Source organism: Pterocles gutturalis, unplaced genomic scaffold (genome assembly GCF_000699245.1).
Source record: "Pterocles gutturalis isolate BGI_N339 unplaced genomic scaffold, ASM69924v1 scaffold14920, whole genome shotgun sequence".
NCBI classification, from domain to species: domain Eukaryota; kingdom Metazoa; phylum Chordata; class Aves; order Pterocliformes; family Pteroclidae; genus Pterocles; species Pterocles gutturalis.
The window spans coordinates 1-17994 of record NW_010138463.1 but is presented as its reverse complement, the minus strand read 5'-3'; the positions used below and the strand labels follow the sequence as shown (position 1 = coordinate 17994).

Below are 17994 nucleotides of genomic sequence, written 5' to 3'. Positions count from 1 at the left end.
CTTTAAGTTAACTTTAACCCATGACATCTGGTCAAACCTCTCACACCACACACCGGCCATCCAGAATCTAAGCCTATGCACTTAAAGAAATAGTCTGATTTTCAGCAGACCTCAGCATCCCTGCCTGTATGAGACAAGTGCCATCCTCCCTCTCAGCTCCCTGCATGCTATGCCTCCATTTACCTTCATCCTCGGTGTTTTGTTTCCTCTTTTTCCTGGATTTTGAGTTCTTCTTGGTTTTAAGATCCACAAGCTCCTTGATGCGCTGGGCAACTGAAAATTCAAGAGGCTCTGGATTAATAATGTGGAATGATAAAATACCAAAGCCCAGAAATGCCCTTAGACACGGTAGCCAGCCTAACTCCAGCATGAGGAGCTCAGGGAAAGGTCCTGTACCCCAGCCAGCTCCAAATGCATCTAAGTGAGGAGCCCAGAACATTCCTCAACTTCTCAAAAAGACCAAATATTTGAGAAGGGGCTCCAGGCAGCAAGCTTATACCCAAATAAACTTACTGCCTAAACACCAGCAGAAGGAACAACCCACTCAAATAGTTCAGCTTCCTCCTCCTTGCTGCCTGGTCTCTGATGCTGGCTGGGTGATTTTTCACCTCTGGGCCAAGTATACCTGGAGGGAATGGTTTTGGGGAGAAATTACAAGGGTCTGGGATCCTCCTGAATACCCAACCCAGTGCTGCACATCCAGAATTCAGTGAAGGAATCTCACGTTAAGGCTACAAGCATGGAACCAGAAGGCAAAGGTTGGCATTGCAGCACTGCTGCCCCTAGGACCCACCTCCCCCGCCACACTCACTAGCAGGGTTAGAGAGGTGCTGGGGCAGAACTTCTGCACCTGCCTTGGAGATCTGTGGGGTTTTAACCTGCCTTTTAAGCCCCAAGTGGAAACAGGTGCTCTGGTTTCTCCCCTGAGACTGGAAAAGACCCAGCAAGCACTGCTGAAATGGTGACAAATCAGCCAATAAATACTCTCCAGGCTGGCACTTGGCTTTTTTTTTTTTTTTTTTTTACAGGACACTATAGCAATTTAAAATTGGGGTAATAACAGACTACATCCTGGGCTGGTCCCCAAGGCTTCTGACAGACAGATAAATCCCACCTATTCACAACAAAAGCCTGCATCCTTCATTATCCCCTACTATTTGCTAAGCTAACGTCTGTTCATAATGTTTGCAATGGCTCCCTTAAAAATTCTGTACTAATATTAATCTTTTTTTTTTTTGCCTGCTTTAAGGAACTTTGAAGTAAATCATGTCTTCAGAGAACCCAAGGAAACTTCACCCTCAGCAGGTCCAAATCAGCTCTTTCCAGGGCTGATCTTGCCATGCTGATCATTGAGATGAGCACAGTCTAGGGCTGGCGTTTCTTTGCCAGACACAAGTGAGAATTGCAGGGAGACCAGCTGGTGGCAGTTTCATCCCACCAGGGAAGGATGAACTCGCCCAGCACATGGTGCTCTCACTGACAGAAACCACAGTACTGGCTGGTGACTACCTTTGTTTTTAAAAAACAGACAACCCTAAATAAGTGGCACAACCCACCAGAATGCTGCTGGGGCCAAAGTGAGTGTGCATGAGGCACTTACTGTTTTCATCACTGTCGAGGTGGCGATAAATGTAACCTTCCAGGTAAGACTGAAATTTGGGTGATGGGGAGAAAAAGGCCAGACTGATGGCCATCAGTTCCCAGCCCCATGCCAGGCTTCGGTAACATGTATTATCTGTTGTCTGCCGTATCAGTTGTATATAGAGCTCATCCCGTAAACCTTGCATGCTCCAGCACTTGGTGACTGTGACCAATGCCACATGATTCCGGTCCATGCGAGTCTGGCGATCTCCCATGTAGCTCTGTACCAGTTTGAACATCTCACATGCCTCTTTTTTGATGGTGCGGTTGCTGGTGATGAGCATTGGCTTTTTGATAGAGCCGCCATTCCAGGACAGCATGTTGGAGATGGAGATCCTTCGGCGGAAGATGCCCTGTGTGTGCATGTTCAGGTTTTTGGAAGCCCAGTCTGCCATGCTGCTCTGAGAGATGGGCTTCCGCAGAGTATTGTAAGGGAAATTATACCCTATGCAGCTGCCAGGCTGGCCACTGCTCTCCTGCTTGGGGTCCAGCTCTATTGTCCCAGGCTGCAATGGAGAACAGACATGTTAAAAGCAGCTTAGATGACTCCTTACCCTGCTAGGAAAATTGACAACAGTGAGTCATGAAGCTACCAGCAACTTCAAGGTGGTGAATCTGTACAAAACGTGATTTTGTGCAGAATTGGTGGCTGACATCTGTAGTTCTGCAAGAGCCTGGCTGGCACAGCCGCACGCGGATGCTGTCCCCAAGGGACGCGCTGGGACATGGAGTAACAAGGCTGATTGTCCAAGTTGCCCCAGAGCTCTAGGGGACAGTCCAAGCAGGAGCTGGGTTGACTCCCAGAGCAGCAGTACAGCTCTGTGGCACCAATCACACACCAAGGAGCCAAGTTTCTCCCCACTCTTCACCTCTCAGTAGAGCCACAGGAGCCCAGGAGGTGGGTGGGGAACACCAGGAGGTGGCAGAGACTAGACAGCCACAGCCCTATTACCACTGTTTACTTCTTGCCTTTACCCTTTGTGGCCCTTACAATCCCACAGCTGATTCCTGCCTTTACTATTTTTCCAAGTTCTATCAAAAAAACCCCAAACAAACAAACAAAAAAGACAAAACCAAACCAACATGGCTCCTGTCATCAGGAGCTGCTGAGCTTTGGGCAGCCTCTGCATTGAGGCATTCAAAATACATATCTCAATTCCACCATGACCTTTCTCATGGAAATACTGTCCAGACACACAGATGGGACAGGAGAAGCTAAGAGAGGCATAGGGGAGCAAGGGCACAGCTTTTCGATGGCAAGGCTGTCACCCAGGTAGGATAAATCATGTTTGAGCTGGTGAAGTGAAGGAGAGCGGATATCTGCGTCAGTCAGCCTCCACCAGCAGCAGAGCTGGCTCCCACCATACCCCACCGACACTCCATGACCTCCTGCCAAACAGGTCCTGGTCCCCAGCATCTGCGGGAAAGACACAGGCTGCGGCTACTGACCCAGCACTTCTGCAAGCACTGCTGCACAGGACCTGGGGACATCTCTGGGCTGGGCTCCCTACCACATTTTCCTATCCAAGACAGGCATAACCTTCCCCAACATAAACCAGAATTGTTCACAAGTACTAGGTTGCTTTTTCTTCTCAGAGAGCTAGGGACAGCTGCTCCCCAGCCCCAGTATGCAGCGATCAAACTCATTTGCTCCAGGGACAAGTCCCCTGATCACAAGTTCACAGAGACAAGCAGCACAAAGAACTTCCTTCCTCCCAGACTCTGTATGTAGTTTTTACATGCAGCCCTTGTCCATCCCTCTTCCCCAGAAACCACTAGGGATAACTACAAAATTAGAGCTTTGGTACTACTGATCCCAAGAAAATTATGTGTAATAACTACTTGTTAGAATAAGACACTTATTCTGCCCATCCAGAATTCTCTGTTTTGGATGGAAGTGGCAGCCTGGGACACACACTGAAGTCAAACACCCAAAAAGTTGTTTTAGGAAACAGACTTTTTTGTTAGACTTGAAATTCCCACATTCAGCAACTAAGACCTAAACAGCCCACACTTTGCTCTGCATTCTCTAGGGAGATCTCCAGCAAGCAGGAAAAAAGCCAAACAAGATAATCTTGAGGTTTTTGGTTTTTAAAAGAAGACAAAGAAATAGAAATCCTGTAAACTTGTTTTTGCAGTGGAAAAAGTGAAATAAAACATGCATCTTCCTTCTTTGCGGATCACCTTTAACTTGTGTGCCACACTCGTATTTCGGTCCCTGGCCTACAGTCAACCCCAAAATACATGTTAGTTCTTAAACATTTAGAGCAAGTCAGTGTTTCCTTCTCAGTAGGGAGGAACTGGTGAACTCACAACAGAGGCTTGTGTGGTCCAACCCTTCCCTATCTTACACCAAACATGTACCAACGTGTGGATGATGGGATTAGCACACATCACACTCCAGCTCTTATTGCCAGCCTGGGGCACAATCATTTCTCCTGCTTTCCCACTTTGTTTTCATTTTTTATCCCTTCAGTTACCCCTCTGCCTTCTCACACTCTCCAAATTCACTCAACACACTGCCTAAAAATCCCTGCCTGCAGTTTTTCTCTGCCATCTCCATCCTCAGTCTCCTCCAACCCACCTTCCATGCCCAGGGTTGGTTTTCCTCCTACCACCCTAACTGCTCCTTCAGCATGTTACTTCCGAGGATCCACCTTCTCATACTCTCTAGAGGTTCAACATGCTCTGGGTTCTCTCCTCCCTCTAGAGCTTCTCTCTCAAACCTTGTTCACACAGCTACCCAGCTCTTATCTGCATGCTGACAGTACACATCCACCTCTGCTCAGCCTGTCCTAGAACTTGTGCTCATCCCCCTCTGATGATGAATTTCCTGTCTCCTGGTTCTCCTCTCCACCCCGCAGGCCCAGCACAGGACGTGGCCAGTGGCTCAAGCCATACACGGCCATTTTCAGGCAAGGCAGCAATTTTGCTGCCGTATTCTCTGCAACCTCCTCCCCCCCTTTCTTGGACTCTTACATCTCACAATATTTCTGTAAATAGAGCATATATTTATTGACTCGTTGCCTTTACCACAAAATCCATCTTCTCACATCTTCCATTCTCCTTCTCCCTCCTACCCCATGTGATTTTTCCTCAGTTTCAAACCTACTCACAGCCTATCACTAACCCACCATCTCCTGTGCATAAACGAGACACCAAGTCCTGGCTCTCCCTGTCAGTTCAGTGAGGTGTAACACATCCTGAAGACCGGATAGTGGTCTTCCAACAAGTCTAAAGAGGCTGTGAAACGGAATTGCTGAACTATAAACCATAACATGTGAGTTGTGTAAACTCAACCTGGCCCTCTGCCTGAAAAATGGAAGACGTGGGAACAGGACATCAAGTTTTAAAAAGGGTTACAGGCGAAAGCAAGGCACTATGGATCAGAAATTACAACAAAGAGGAGAACGCACACATAAATCGAATACAGCTGGGAGGTGTCAGCTTGGCTTTTAGAGAAAAGTTACACCTCATGGGTCTGCTGGAGCAATCTGAAATGGTCAAGGAGTTTTGCCAAGTTTCTTAATGAAAGGTCGTGGACTAGTAAACAGGAAAAAAGTCAGAACAAAGGGTTAAAATAAACAGTCACTTGTCACCTTGGAGGACTGTTATCAGCTGTGACTGCAGAAAAGCTGCAGAGACTTTGGGCTGCAAAGCAGGAGTGAAATAATTGGAAGAGTGAGCAAAGAAAAACCTTCACAGGACATAAAGGTACCTATGCAGAACCTAAATCTGAACTGAAACCACAAAGCAGGAGGTTCCTTCAAACCCAAATAGGAGAAAAGATGACCAACTAAATTCTGCAGAAGTGCTGTGTTACAGAGGAAAACTACTCCAGTTGTGCAGGCACACTTAACGGGCTTTAAAATAGCTACTTCCAACAGAGATGCTGGAGTCCCTGTCACCAGTGTTCTGAATATTTCCATTCAATGCTCGGGAACAACTTTAAGAATAGAATACGAGGAACTACTAGAAAAAGAGGAGAGAGAACACAAGAGAAAACGCCATGCAAATCCTAACGCCTGCACCTTGTACCCCACCAGTTCTGGCCATCCCAGCGCAGAAAGGACACCTGAGGGCAAGGGCTACCAAAGAAGATGCCAGCACCAGTAAAATGATCAGGCAGTAGATTTACCCAAATGACACAACAGAGCTACCTGCAGTGCTGAGGGCTTGCTGGACACAACCCCTCCACAATTCCCCCTCCTCTCACGCCACTGGCCTGAAATGGGGTCTCTACCCGCAGAGCTGTGAAGCTTTGTGACGCATTTGCTGTTCTGCAGGCACAGACATGCTCTGCCTGCAGCACATCCACTAAACCCACCCGGGAGCAGCCCAGGTACTCGGCTCTGCACCATGACAGTCCAGCAAAGGTGTGCAGTTTAACTGGGTATAAATGGGGAGGTACCTGGGAGGAGCGGTGTGTAGCATCTGATGAAGCCAAACTTGTCTGGCTGGTCACATTCTTTTCTAAAGAATCTATTTTCTCAAAAGTCCTCTTCTGCCTCACTGTGTCCTGTGGAGCAGCTACATCACTAGGAAGGTTGCCCCTGCTCTCCAGGCCCTGTCTATACAGAGACCTATTACTAGCTGAGACGTCATCCCTTGAGCTCCGTCTGATGCATTTTTTCAAGTGGTCCGACTGAAATCTGACTTTGCTGCTCTCTGCCGGGATGCCACTCTCCAGACTTTCAGCATCAAGGCTGGCTTTGCTTCCTCTGCAAACTGCTGACCTGCCCACCACAGCACGCATCTCAGCAATCAGCTTATCATTCAAAGCCGTGAGCTCGCTGCTGCTGCCCACAGAGCCAGGTCTTCCTTGACCTGTCCCTTGTCTCCTTCCTTTCCTTTTTCTCAAGCTTGGAGAAGGGCCAGTCGAATAACCAGAATCCTGATGGCTTATACCAGTTGGGTACTCCTGAGTTTGCAGGCTGTTCTGACGACTGTGTTGGGCTTCCATGTTCTTGAGGACATTGGCTTCCAAGATCCTCCAAGACTGCTTGAAGCTGTCCTTTGAAGTAAGCTGACCAGGAAGTTTAGTAGAGGCACCAGCTGTTGCAGCAGAAGAGTGTGAGAGTTTGGAAGACTGGTCAACATTGACCATGTGTTTTATATATTCTCTGCCAGCCAGGCTGTATTCAGTGGAAGCAGGATTTCTTGCATGCTTCTTTACAGCTTGCTGCTGTTGCACACCTGGATGCTGCAATAATTTGGTTGGTTGCAGCTGCTTTTTTAAGCTATTGCTTGGTGACCTTGATGGAGACATTCCACTCATACTGAGGCTTTCAGTGTCCATATCTACTGGTGGCTCATCATAAATTGGAGACTCTAAGGATGGCTCATCATATATAGGTGCAGGGGAGGCATACTTGGGCGATGCAGGCTGAGGGGTTCCTGTCTGGCTCCTTGGAGGTGTTTGAGAAGTTGGACCATTCATCAGCACTAGGCAAAACCCACCATTCTCTGTCTTTTTGACCTGCATAGACTGCTTTGCTTCTCCTGTAGGCATTTGCTTTGTGGCTCCAGGGCTTTGGGACATGGATTGAGGTTGAGCATATATGGCTGGTTTTGGAAAAGATTTTTGGCTGCTGGCCTCTGGAGCACTCTGCAGCTGAAGCAAACTGTTTGAAGAGCTCTGTACCTGCCTCAAACTGTTCACTTTGACCAACATGGCTGCTTTTGTGCCTGGCAGAGGCTGCCAGAGGGTAGGAGTCTCCCTAAAGAAAGAAAGATACAAAACCAGGGAATTACTTGAGAATTATATTAACTGGAGTATCCTTTACTTCTACCCAAATACCAGATTGTTAGCCTCAAAGTGTCTGGAGATTCCCCAACCAGTTATATCAGCTCCTCATTTTTGTTTTCCTGGAGATCCCCCTTCCCGAAACAGAAATACATTGTTGTTATGCACATGATAAATTTCTGAGTCATGAACAGCAGAACTAGATGAAACAAGTTCATAATAATATAACCTGCCTGGTATCAGCAGCACTGAGATAGAAAGCAACCTACGCTTCCCAAGGCTCATTAGCTAGCATGGCAACCAGAAGGACCAGCTGAAGACCAGTAAACTATTCTGGACCACTCAAGCAGTGGGTTAGAAAATAATCCCAAACGTCTGCCTTCAGATTGTCAAACTCTGATGACAGTCCTTCCAGACCACGTTATTTTTAAAATCTAATTTCCAAATGCATGTTTATTTTGCAGAAAAACCTATGAGGTGTATGGGGGCAGATGTCCCTGACTCACAGGATGTCTGTTACACTCCCACACAACCCACCAAGCAGAGCATCCTCCCAGTCTGGTCCAGATGCCCTCAGATCTGGTTCCTTTGGCCAAACCTTCTGGCTCTGCTCAGCTCTCGTGGCTGTGAAATCCTCTGCTGGGAGTTTCCTCTGAGCCATGGTGGCTCTCAGGATCTACCACAACCCAGTGAGCCCACTGCAACATCCCAGACCTACAGGCGTGTTCTGCAGCATAATAACAACCTGCTGTCAGGATGAGGCTTTAGCCTGTCCGTATCTGTGAGCTCTGAGGAAAAGGGAGTGGAGAGGCTGTTAAACCAGCCAGATCTCCCAGGTCGTCAAAGCCACCACTGTCGCCAGGAAGATCCTCGAACCTGGCCCCATTTTGTGCCCTCCCTCCATGTACCCACCACCAGCTGTCACTGGGTAGGACCTGAGGGCATGCTGCACGTGCCCTGTCTGCGACAGGAGATGTTCCTGTAACACCTTCACAGACATTTTGCTCTATTTGAACCTTACCACTAGTTGCCCATCCCATGCTGCTGACCTGTCCCACACGGCCCCCGTGCTGGCACACAGACCCGTGGCCACCACCTGCCCAGAGCTGCCTCCTGGTGATGCTACCTCCTGCTTGTGCCTTCCCCGCCAAGCCCTGAGATATCTGGACATCCCAACCCTCTTCCGCTCTGCTCCTGCTGTCCAGAGACCTTCCACCTGCCAGGTCCCAGCCCCCTCCTCCAGCACAGCTTCCCTGGGGGTGCTCTGCCTGTCCCCCCGGTGGCTCTCCCACTGTCAGGGTCCATCTGCACACCCTCTGCTTTCCCCACACCACAGTCCCCCTCCCCCAGGACACATCTGCCCCACAGCAGCAGCCCCACATCACTGTGGGTGCCCTATTTCACTCACCCAGTCACCTGCTCCACACCCCGTGTTCCACGTCCACCCCCGCTCACTCCTCCTAAGGCAGTGGCATGCCCTTCCCCATCCCCTGCTCACCATATTTTTGGCAGAACGCGCTCTCTGATGGCACCACGTTGCTGCGAATCCCACCTTGGCACGGCAGCACCAGGAGAGGCGCGCATGAGGGTGGCGCTGTCCTGCCGTGGGCGCAGGAGCTGGCTCCCAGACAGGGTCCAAAGGCCCCATTGCCCTGTGTCGCACCACCACCTTTGCAGGGCCCAGCTCCTGATCCACGACAGACACACAACTCGGCCTCATGTGACAACCCAGGCAACCAGAAAGAGTTTGCGAAAGGGCTGCTGTCCTCTGCTTCCCATCCTGGGGTCCCCTCTGCTCCAGGGACCTCCCCCAGCATCTCCCGCTAAGGCATGAAGGGTTTTATTTTAAGGGAGCTCCTGACACTGCCTCAGGATGGAGATGCCAGCACTGCGAGGAAGGACTGTTCCCCAGCCACCGACTCCCACTCACTGTGTCACAGCCCAGAACGGACCAAGCCCTGTCCCAGGAACAGCTCCTTGGGAAACACTGAAGGATTTGGGATTGGCCCCCCCCCACCTGCCCAAGCTGCTGTCAAGCACAGCCCCTGCTCTCCCACTCGTGTTTTGCCATCAGCAGCTTGTCCTCCACATGCTTCTTCGCAGAGGTGCAACACCTGGAGCAGGGGTTGATGGCCAGTGGCACCAAGCGACGACACTGGCAAGGAGCAGCCAGCGGTAACAGCAGAACGAGGGTGGCATTCGCAAGGACATGCAGACTGCAACCCACCAGGCACCCCTCCCTGGGGGCCGCAAGGACCGCTCCCTGCATCAGCACGTCCCTCCTGCACAGGGCCAAGCCTCAACTGCAAGCACACGTGCTACTGAAGACCCAGTTGTCCCTCAAAAAGCTCCTGGACTAGCAGGAAGAACCAGAGCAGCAACATTTGGTAGGCTTTTAAATGAGCATTTCTGACACCCCTCCACTGCCCCTTCGCTTGGCTGTACCAGCAGCTCGTTTTGTGGCAGGGAAGCGAGATTGGCAAAGAGCTGTGTCAAGGACAAGCAGGACAGAGCCACTCGGGCTCCTGACTCTGCAGGAAGGCCAGAAGTGATCGCACAGAAATGAACCTGCCTCAACACTATGGCCAGAGCAGCATCACATCTGGACCAGCACTATCCACTGTTGGGTCTCAGGGGAGAAGAGCTGCAGCCCCCGAGCTACAGGCACGTCCCCTTCCTCGAGAGATCCCTACCTGTAGCAGGGCTGGAAAGTAACGCTGCATTCTGTGGGAAGGCACCGGGCCCCACATCCCATGAGTCCCCTCCCAAGGTTATTCCTCTTCTTGACCTATAACGTTGCCCCTCCAGACAGCTCCATGCACACCAGAACTACCCGCTCAGCAAAGGTGACAGACTGGCTTCTGTCAGTCACAGCACAACCAAACTCGTCCCCCTGCCCAGGCTCAGCGCGTGTCGGTACCACCCGGCACCCACACGCCCACCAGTGCCTGCTGCTCTGGCATTCACCAAACCCACACCGACCCAGAGCGGCAGGTACTCAGCCCGAAGCTCTGCTGCCTCCTCGCTCAGCTCAGGGCTGCGGCGAGGAGCTTTGCCCTGCCAGCACAGTGGGCAGCGGCACCACCTCCTGCCCCACCAGCCCTATCAGTGCCTGTCCCTAGTCACACTCATGTGGCAGCACTAGGCACATCCTGACCTGTCCCTGCTCGGGTGCACGGCTGGGCATCTGAGCAGTGCCACCGGCCCGGCTGCCGGAGACAGGCTCCCACCCCAGCATAACACTGTGATTTTTGGGGTCCTGTGGGGCCTCAGCTGGTGACAACCTGCTCCCCTGCATCTGTGAAAAAGAGCAAAGCCCAGATTTTGGCCCTCAGATGAGCAATGAGGGATTTGATTGGAAAAAGAAAAGAGGGTGCTGTGCTCATGGCCTCCCCCCACAGACAAGCTGCCTACCCGCGACCCAGCGGCGGCCCAAGGGCGACGGGTGCCCAAAGCGTGATGGCTCCTTGCTGCCCTGAGTCACTTCACCAGGGTGGGAGGAAGGTGTCCCAGGCCTCAGCCCTGCCTGGGATGGGAGGATGGGGGGTCTCAGCACAGGCTCATCTCCGTACGTGGGACAAGGCTCAAGATGCAGGACACCAGGACAGTTTGGGCAGACGGCCATGGCAGGGCAATGAGGCAAGGGATTCTGCCGCAAGCAGCGAGCCTCCTCACAGCAGGTTTTTGGCACTCCAGTCTGTGCCCTGACGGGCAACAGGGCTGGAGAAAAGGGCTCCACTGCCCCTGTGGAGTCATGGCCAGGCTGAGGGGCAAAATTTGCGTTGGGACCAGGCCCACTTTTCACAACTGCTGCAAACTCCCGGAGGTGGCAGAGCCTGGCAGCACTCAGGCAGCTCTCAGGGGACAATGGTACCAGGACCTTCTGCACAACAGCCACGCATGGCAGCTGAGCAGGGTGGGCTGCAGAGGTGTAGTCAGAGGTGGGTAACGAGCAAGGCCACCGTGCAACACCCCTCACTGGCTGCGACTGAGGATGTGAGGACCGCTCCAGGTGCCCAAGCATTTGTCAGGGGTTCCTCAGTACCCGTTGGGTATTGGTACCTCCCCGGGGTCCCCTCTGCCCGCTGGGCGCCCACGGGCACTCCTACTTCAAGCACAGATCTGCACTCACTGCTGGCGTGGGACTCAGGCACGTTCCTCATGCCACGACAGTGTCCTTGCATGGCTCTGCCAGGATATCCAGGGGGGTGTCACACAGCCAGAGGAGACAGGGGAGCTGTGCCACTCCAGGGTCACTGGGGGCAGAGGGAGCCAAGCTCCAACCTGACCACAGCTGCCACACTCCTCCTGACCAGGAGGTTTGTAAGTCAATGTGACGGAGAAGTGAAACCCCTGAACGTGTGCCATATCCCACTTCAGTTCTGTCCCATCCCCGACGCAACACACCACCTCCAGCCTCCCTGGCCACTGGAGAGCAGAGGAAAGAGGCACCACCACAGAGAATACAAGGCTTGTTTGAGATGACCATTTCCACAGTCATGAACGATCTCTTGGGGATACATCTGGATACAGCTTCCCTCAACCCCATTCCCAGGCTACTGAAAAGACCGAGCAGAGGAGAACAGGGACGTCCTGACTTCCCAGCATGGGAAAAGGTTCAGCCTCGTCCTTCTGAGCAACAAAAGCCCTGACAGAAAGCAAAGCAAGTGCTGGAGAAATGTCCCAACACAGCCTCTTGGCCATGCTCTTCAGCCACCAGCAGGAAAGACCCTGCCGAGTCCCCCAAGATGGTTCCTTCGAGGAATGCTTTCAAGTAGCTCCAATATAAACACTGCAGCCCGGCTCTGGCTTTCCCAGCCCGCACCCAGCTCCAGCAGGCCCTGTGGATCCGGCAGTGCTTCCCAGGCTCCGGAGCTCCATTGTTTGCTCTTCTCTCCCAGAAGCCTGGAGAAAAGGCCCTGCTCCACAGCTCTGCCCTTTCCAGGAGTCATTTTCCTGGTGCTTTGACAGGGGCAGATGAACAGGGATATCTGTATTCCAGCGGCACTGCTGCCACATCGGAGGCGGGGATGAAGACCCTGCAGAGGTGACCCACCCAAACCCAGGTCTGCACGGCCCCAAGGAGAGCGCTGCGGACACGTGCACAGCATGCTGTGTTTGCACACCCTGCCCCAAGGCCAGCGGCATAAGGAAACCAGCCTGTATTAGGAATCCTGATGGTGTTTCTTGCCTGATTATAAAGGATGTAATATTGGCATACTGGAACGTAACACTGGGCCTTGAGAGACGTAAACCTGTGACAAGGCAAACCAGAGGTGGAAGAGGCAGAGGTACCCTCACAGCCACCTTCACAGCACATGTCCCCTCTAATGCCCCTTCCAGCACACCTCGTGGCATGGTACAACCAAGCCCCTTCTCCCTCCCAGCCCAGGATGCTGAGCTGTGAGGAAGGTGGGTGAGGAGGGGATGGGCAGCACAACCTGCTGCCCATGCAGAAGGGACCCATGCTTCTCCTGTCCTAGGGGATGAGATGTTTCTAGGGACGGTGGATTTCTACCTGGAAGGCTTTGAGATGCACTGTTATCGCAAGGGGAACCTCAGAAACCCCACTCTGAAACAAGTCCCTGACCCTGGAAGAACCATGGGAAGAGGAGGAAAAGGGGTGGTCTGCATGGCCAGCGGGGCTGGGGACGACAGAGCCCACTCACAACCCTGACTGGTGACCACCAGTGGGTGGCCCAGCCCTTTCTCACCCCTGAGCTCTGGCAAACCCCAGCGCAGCTGACATGGCTCGCTAGATGCTTCCAAAACGATACTGGCTGCTTTCAGCCCCAGGCTGGTCTCACGGTACCCAAGGGAACCTGCCCACCCTTCGCAGAGCTTTCTGGCGTGTGAAAGGATCATTTGGCCTCATCTCCCCTGGAGAATCCGTCTTCCTTCCTACTAGGATCCCAAGTGCTCAGAAGGGCCTGGAGCTGTAAGGCAAGTGCTGCCCGCTGTCCTTGCTCTGGCAAGGGAGGAGTAGAGCCAGCGCTGGGCTGGGCAGTCCTGCGAAGTGCAGTCAGAAACCGACATGGGAGCAAGAGTACACGCGCAGGCAGAAGAGCTTCCCCAGGAGGCTCTGGGGATCGCAGCAGCGTCTCTCCCTCGGCAAGCTTTTTTTTTCGGCCTCCCCATGCCGTCCAGGGAAAATACAGGCCCGTGTCTGGAGAAGGCTGCTCCGAGCTGGTGTGCTTTAAAGAGCTGGAAGAGCCCCAGCAAGTGGTGAGGCAGTGAGGGAGAGGGCGTTAGCGGCGTGTAGATGGAAGGAGCGGCAAGGAGCAAGCAGCAAGGAGCAGTGGTGCAGCGCCCACCCATCCTGGGAGCATCTCCGCTCCAGGCTGCACACGGGGGGGTTTGGCAGCACTGAGACATGGCAGCAGGCACAGCAGACTTAGCACTGCTGACAGAAGGTACAAGAGAGGAAGAGTGGGAAAAAAGTCTGCCAAAAAAAAAAACAAAAAACAAAAACCTCAACCGCACAGTATTACTGAAAAAAGGATGAAATCCCCTCCCCCAGCTCTCTGTGGCATGTGCTTGCAGGAGGCCCCTCTTGGGGACCACGGTTGTCTATTCTGGCCTCTCCATCTATCATAGGATGACAAACATGAAGGGAAGAAAACCAAATCTTTCGTGCTGCCCTTAGAGACAAAAGTGAAACCGTCTTGGGTGCAGGTACCTATAAAGATGTGCAATGCTACCAACAGCATTCAACATATTCACCCTCTGTTTGCACAGCTGCATCCTTGCCGAGGGAAGGAAGAGGACACACTTATGTTTGTCTTTGGAGAACAACACCCACAATGGAGCTGACAAGCTTGGTGTGTTTTTGCTGTTACTAGACCAGACATCCCAGCAAGGGCATTAGATCCCAAGCAGGAACACTTGCTTTGGGTGTGGCTCTTTGCTCACCATTTTATGAGATAGCAAAAGGCAAGAAATCTCTCCTTGTGTGTCGACTTGGGTAAGGAAATAATTCTCTGCGCCATAACCGGACATGCAACCCCTGCTTACAACAGCAGTGACAACACATAATGGATGTGCAAGGAAACAGTGCTCAGTCTCCTGCTTCCAAGAAAGCAGCTTCCATAGGCAAATGCTGTCATCTTACTGGTGTAAGGATCTGCAAAAGCCTTGCACATCCATGCAACCTGTCAGCTCCCACTCACACCTTTCCCAACACTCGCCCTTCAATGGAGTTTGCTGCAGGCTCAAAGCGCCCCAAGGCTGCTGCGAAAACTTGACTGAGTTCAGGAAGGAGCCACAGAGGACCCTTTCTCACTCCTTCCTTGCAGGAGAACCAGCAGTGACACCTGAGATGCTGCCTGGCTGGCAAGGAAGGGTAAAGCAAACCCCAGACCACGCTGCATCATTCTCTTTCCTCCTGTATGAGGGGGCTGGCATGGGGTTCTCCCTGCCAAGAGGGCCGGAGAGCTGAGGGACGGGTCAGAGCTGCCATCATTTATCCTTCATGACACAGCCATTCCCTAGACTGAGGCAGAGGAGGCCATGCTCCCCTCCTGAGAGTGGAAGTCAGAAATATTTTGGACCCTGTGGAGCTCAGGCTACCTTATGCCTTGTGCAAAGTTCTTGCACTCACTTCTCTGGAAACACGTAGCTTGTCAGTGCCTGTCCCTGCTGCCCCAGAGCACTGGGCTGCAGAGGGACAAGGAGGGGAAGCCAATCGGCTCATGGCAAATCCCACATGGCAATGGCTCACCTGGGGTCACCGGGCAGGGGCTGGAGGAAACTGGGAGCTACTGGGGTTCAGCTTAAGGCATTTCTCACTGTTCAGGCTTCTCCAGGCAGGGCAGGGATCATCCTCTGGATGGGTCTGAAGCTCAGAGGGGCTGCTTGTGGAACAGGAGGCACCGGAAACGTCACAGGCACCAGTAAAGCTCTGGGTTCTTTCTGATACACTTTATGTGCATCACCAGTGTCTCCCAGTCACACAGATCTGAAGTGAATACAGTAGCATTTTGCAGGGGACAGCAGACAAGTGATAAACCTTAGTTTAGGGCACTCTAGAGCATATATTCTCCAGCATCACCATGCTACATGGCTTTCATGATCTTGGCTTTTTTCTTCTCTCCCTGCCAGCAGCAGGCACATAGAGATCCAAAACCCAGGCTGTTAAAGAAGCCTGGCTCGCTGCAGTGCCCAGAAGTGGGGACAAGAAGCACTGGCATGGAGGGCAGGAGTGCCAGGCTCACCTGAGCTCTGCTCTAGCCCTTGGGTGAGTCACTTCTCAGCGTGACTCTGCTCACTGCATGGCCTCCCTGGCTGTTGGTACCACATTCTCCAGGAGAGGATGATGGCCAGACAGGGCAGGAGGGAGGCAGGGCAGCCCCAGGCAGTGCCTCGGGCAGAGGGGCCTTCCTGACAGAGACTGGGGAAGGGACGCTTTTGTACAGCTGAAGCTGGCAAAGTGTCAATACAAACAAACACCCCCCCCAAGATTGTTGTCAGACTGGTTTGAGTGTAAGAAAATCTCTTAGCCAAATAAAATAGCATCCCGTTATTGTTCCTTCATTTCAGGCTTGATGTGAGCAAATAACTGTGCCCAGAAGCTCTGTTCCTTCAGCCCCACCTCCCCCACTGGCTGAAGCTGCAAGCACATGCAAGCAGCCCAGTAACTGGGGAGGGAAATAGCCAGAGCAGCTAGGCTTATCCACACCCTGCAGCAGCATCACCTCTTGCACAGCAGCTCAGTCATCCCAGCAAGCTCCACCATGAGCATCCAACAGAGCTCTGGTCACTGTGTGACACTCCTGCCTGTCCCCTCTCCTGTTCAGCACAACAGGCTCTGAAGTGATGATTATCTTTTGATGGGTGGTTTTACGGTGTCCCACACAACTGTGGCCTGGCCCAGACCGGAGATGTTCAATGGTACTGGGCTGGTAAAAGCGGACGGCTGTACCCCAGGAAGAAGAGGGCGTTGATCATCGGCTTGGCAGCACTTTGCCCAGGCACTGCACACTCCTGGGGCAGCACAGCTTCCCAGCCCAAACAAAGCCACCCATTAGATATAAGCAGAGAAGGCTAAAGCTCTCCCTACCTGCCAGGGTCCTTCCTCTTCTCTGTGGCACAGTCCTCCTTGCCCTTCTCCATCTCCTGCAGGAGGGCCATTTGGATGGGGGTGCTTCTGCCATCGCTGCCGGTGCTGCCCCGATGCTGCCGGCCCTGGCTGTCGGGCTGGGAGCTGCGCTTCATGGCCTGGAGCTGTGCCAAGGGCACGATGTCGCAGCCTTGGGGCCGGTGCCACACTGTCTGCCGCGTGATGGCATTGTAGTAGTAGAAGCGGTTGTTGTTCTGGTCGAAGAGCTCCCACCACTGCTTCTGGTCAGACTGGCGCACCTTCAGGTTGGGAGGGGGCTCCCAGCCACACTCGCCGGTGGTCAGGTTCACGTACATCCGCTCCTGGGAGCGGGGCTCAATGATCTCCACCCAGTCCGAGCTGCAGGGACATGAGAACAGCATTAGTCTGGGCCAGAGGCCGGAGGCAAATGGCTGTCTGGGAGTCCTACAGAGCTGCTGCCTCTGGGCCAGGCAGCCGTGTTGCAGATCAAAGCATTGCTTGGAGCCATTCAGCAATCTAATGAGCTCAGGGGAAGACAAGGGGAAAGGTTTGAGATGGGGCCAAGCCAAATCACCAGCTCCCCAGCACAGGGAAAGGGAGGTCACCCCCCCAGCCCAGCCCCAACGTCACTCACTCCCGGCACAAGTGGCACAGGGCAGTCAAGCATCAGCTGCTGATGCTCCAATAGCTCACACCGAGTGCCAGCACCGGGCGAGATGGGCGGGGGAGGTCGCTCTCAAGAGCGGGGAGGATCTGCAAAGCAGGATTTGCTTCTTTTGGGAGCTGCACCCTGTTGTTAATGCCACCTTGAGAGACCAAACCTCTGGCTCCTGACAATGCAGGCAGCCTGCCCACGGGAGTGCCTGCCTGCAGGGCCCACATGCTGCGTGGCTGGAGGGGACCCCTGGGTCACCCAGTCCCTGCTCAAAGCCCACGCCTGCTTGCCCAAAAGAGAAATGCAGAGAGTGACTGATGGGTGAGACCATGTCCACTGCAAGCTCTTCCCCTCCTCCCTTGGCCGCTGGGGCAAAACCCTCAGTAGCCCTTTGGGTGTAAGGTGACCCAAAGGACAAGCACAGCCTGTGGTGATCTGCAACCCCTCTGCCGCCCCGAGGAGCGCCTCCAGCTCCAGGGTCCCTCACCAGCGCCCACCGTGCCCCAGCCTAGGGCTCAGTGAGAGAGCGATGCGGGCAGTGCTGCAGGGTTGGTCTCAGGCAGATCAGCACGATGTTTTTGTGGCAACAGAGGTGTTGGGCTGCTCGATCCTCGCACGTGCCACTTTAACACTGACCCACCTACCCTAGGTGAGAGCAGAGGAGCTCAGCAGAGCAAACACCTCCGCAGTGCTGTCGCCGCCAAAGCCCTTTCAGCTGGCTCAGGCAAACAGAAAGGAAGTGTGAACCGCAGCAAGGTCTCCCCTTGCACAGGAGAAATGGTGCCACTAAAGTGATCCCACCGGCAGTGACATGCTTGAGTGTGCAGCTGAAAATGGAGATAAAACCTACACATGCCCCCCCGCTCCTCCTCG

General features: G+C 53.2%; 1 protein-coding gene across 1 annotated transcript; it reads right to left on the bottom strand.

Moving 5' to 3' along the window:
• Positions 1–183: 183 nt before the first annotated feature.
• Positions 184–16824, bottom strand: LOC104459449 (rho GTPase-activating protein 39-like; the record flags this gene model as incomplete). The annotated part of the gene is made up of 4 exons (XM_010083024.1): positions 16446–16824; positions 6032–7361; positions 1601–2147; positions 184–273 (listed from the first exon to the last, which is right to left on the bottom strand). Coding segments are annotated over exons 1-4 (2323 nt in total), but the record flags the coding sequence as incomplete, so codon positions are not given.
• Between the last annotated feature and the right edge of the window lie 1170 nt (positions 16825–17994).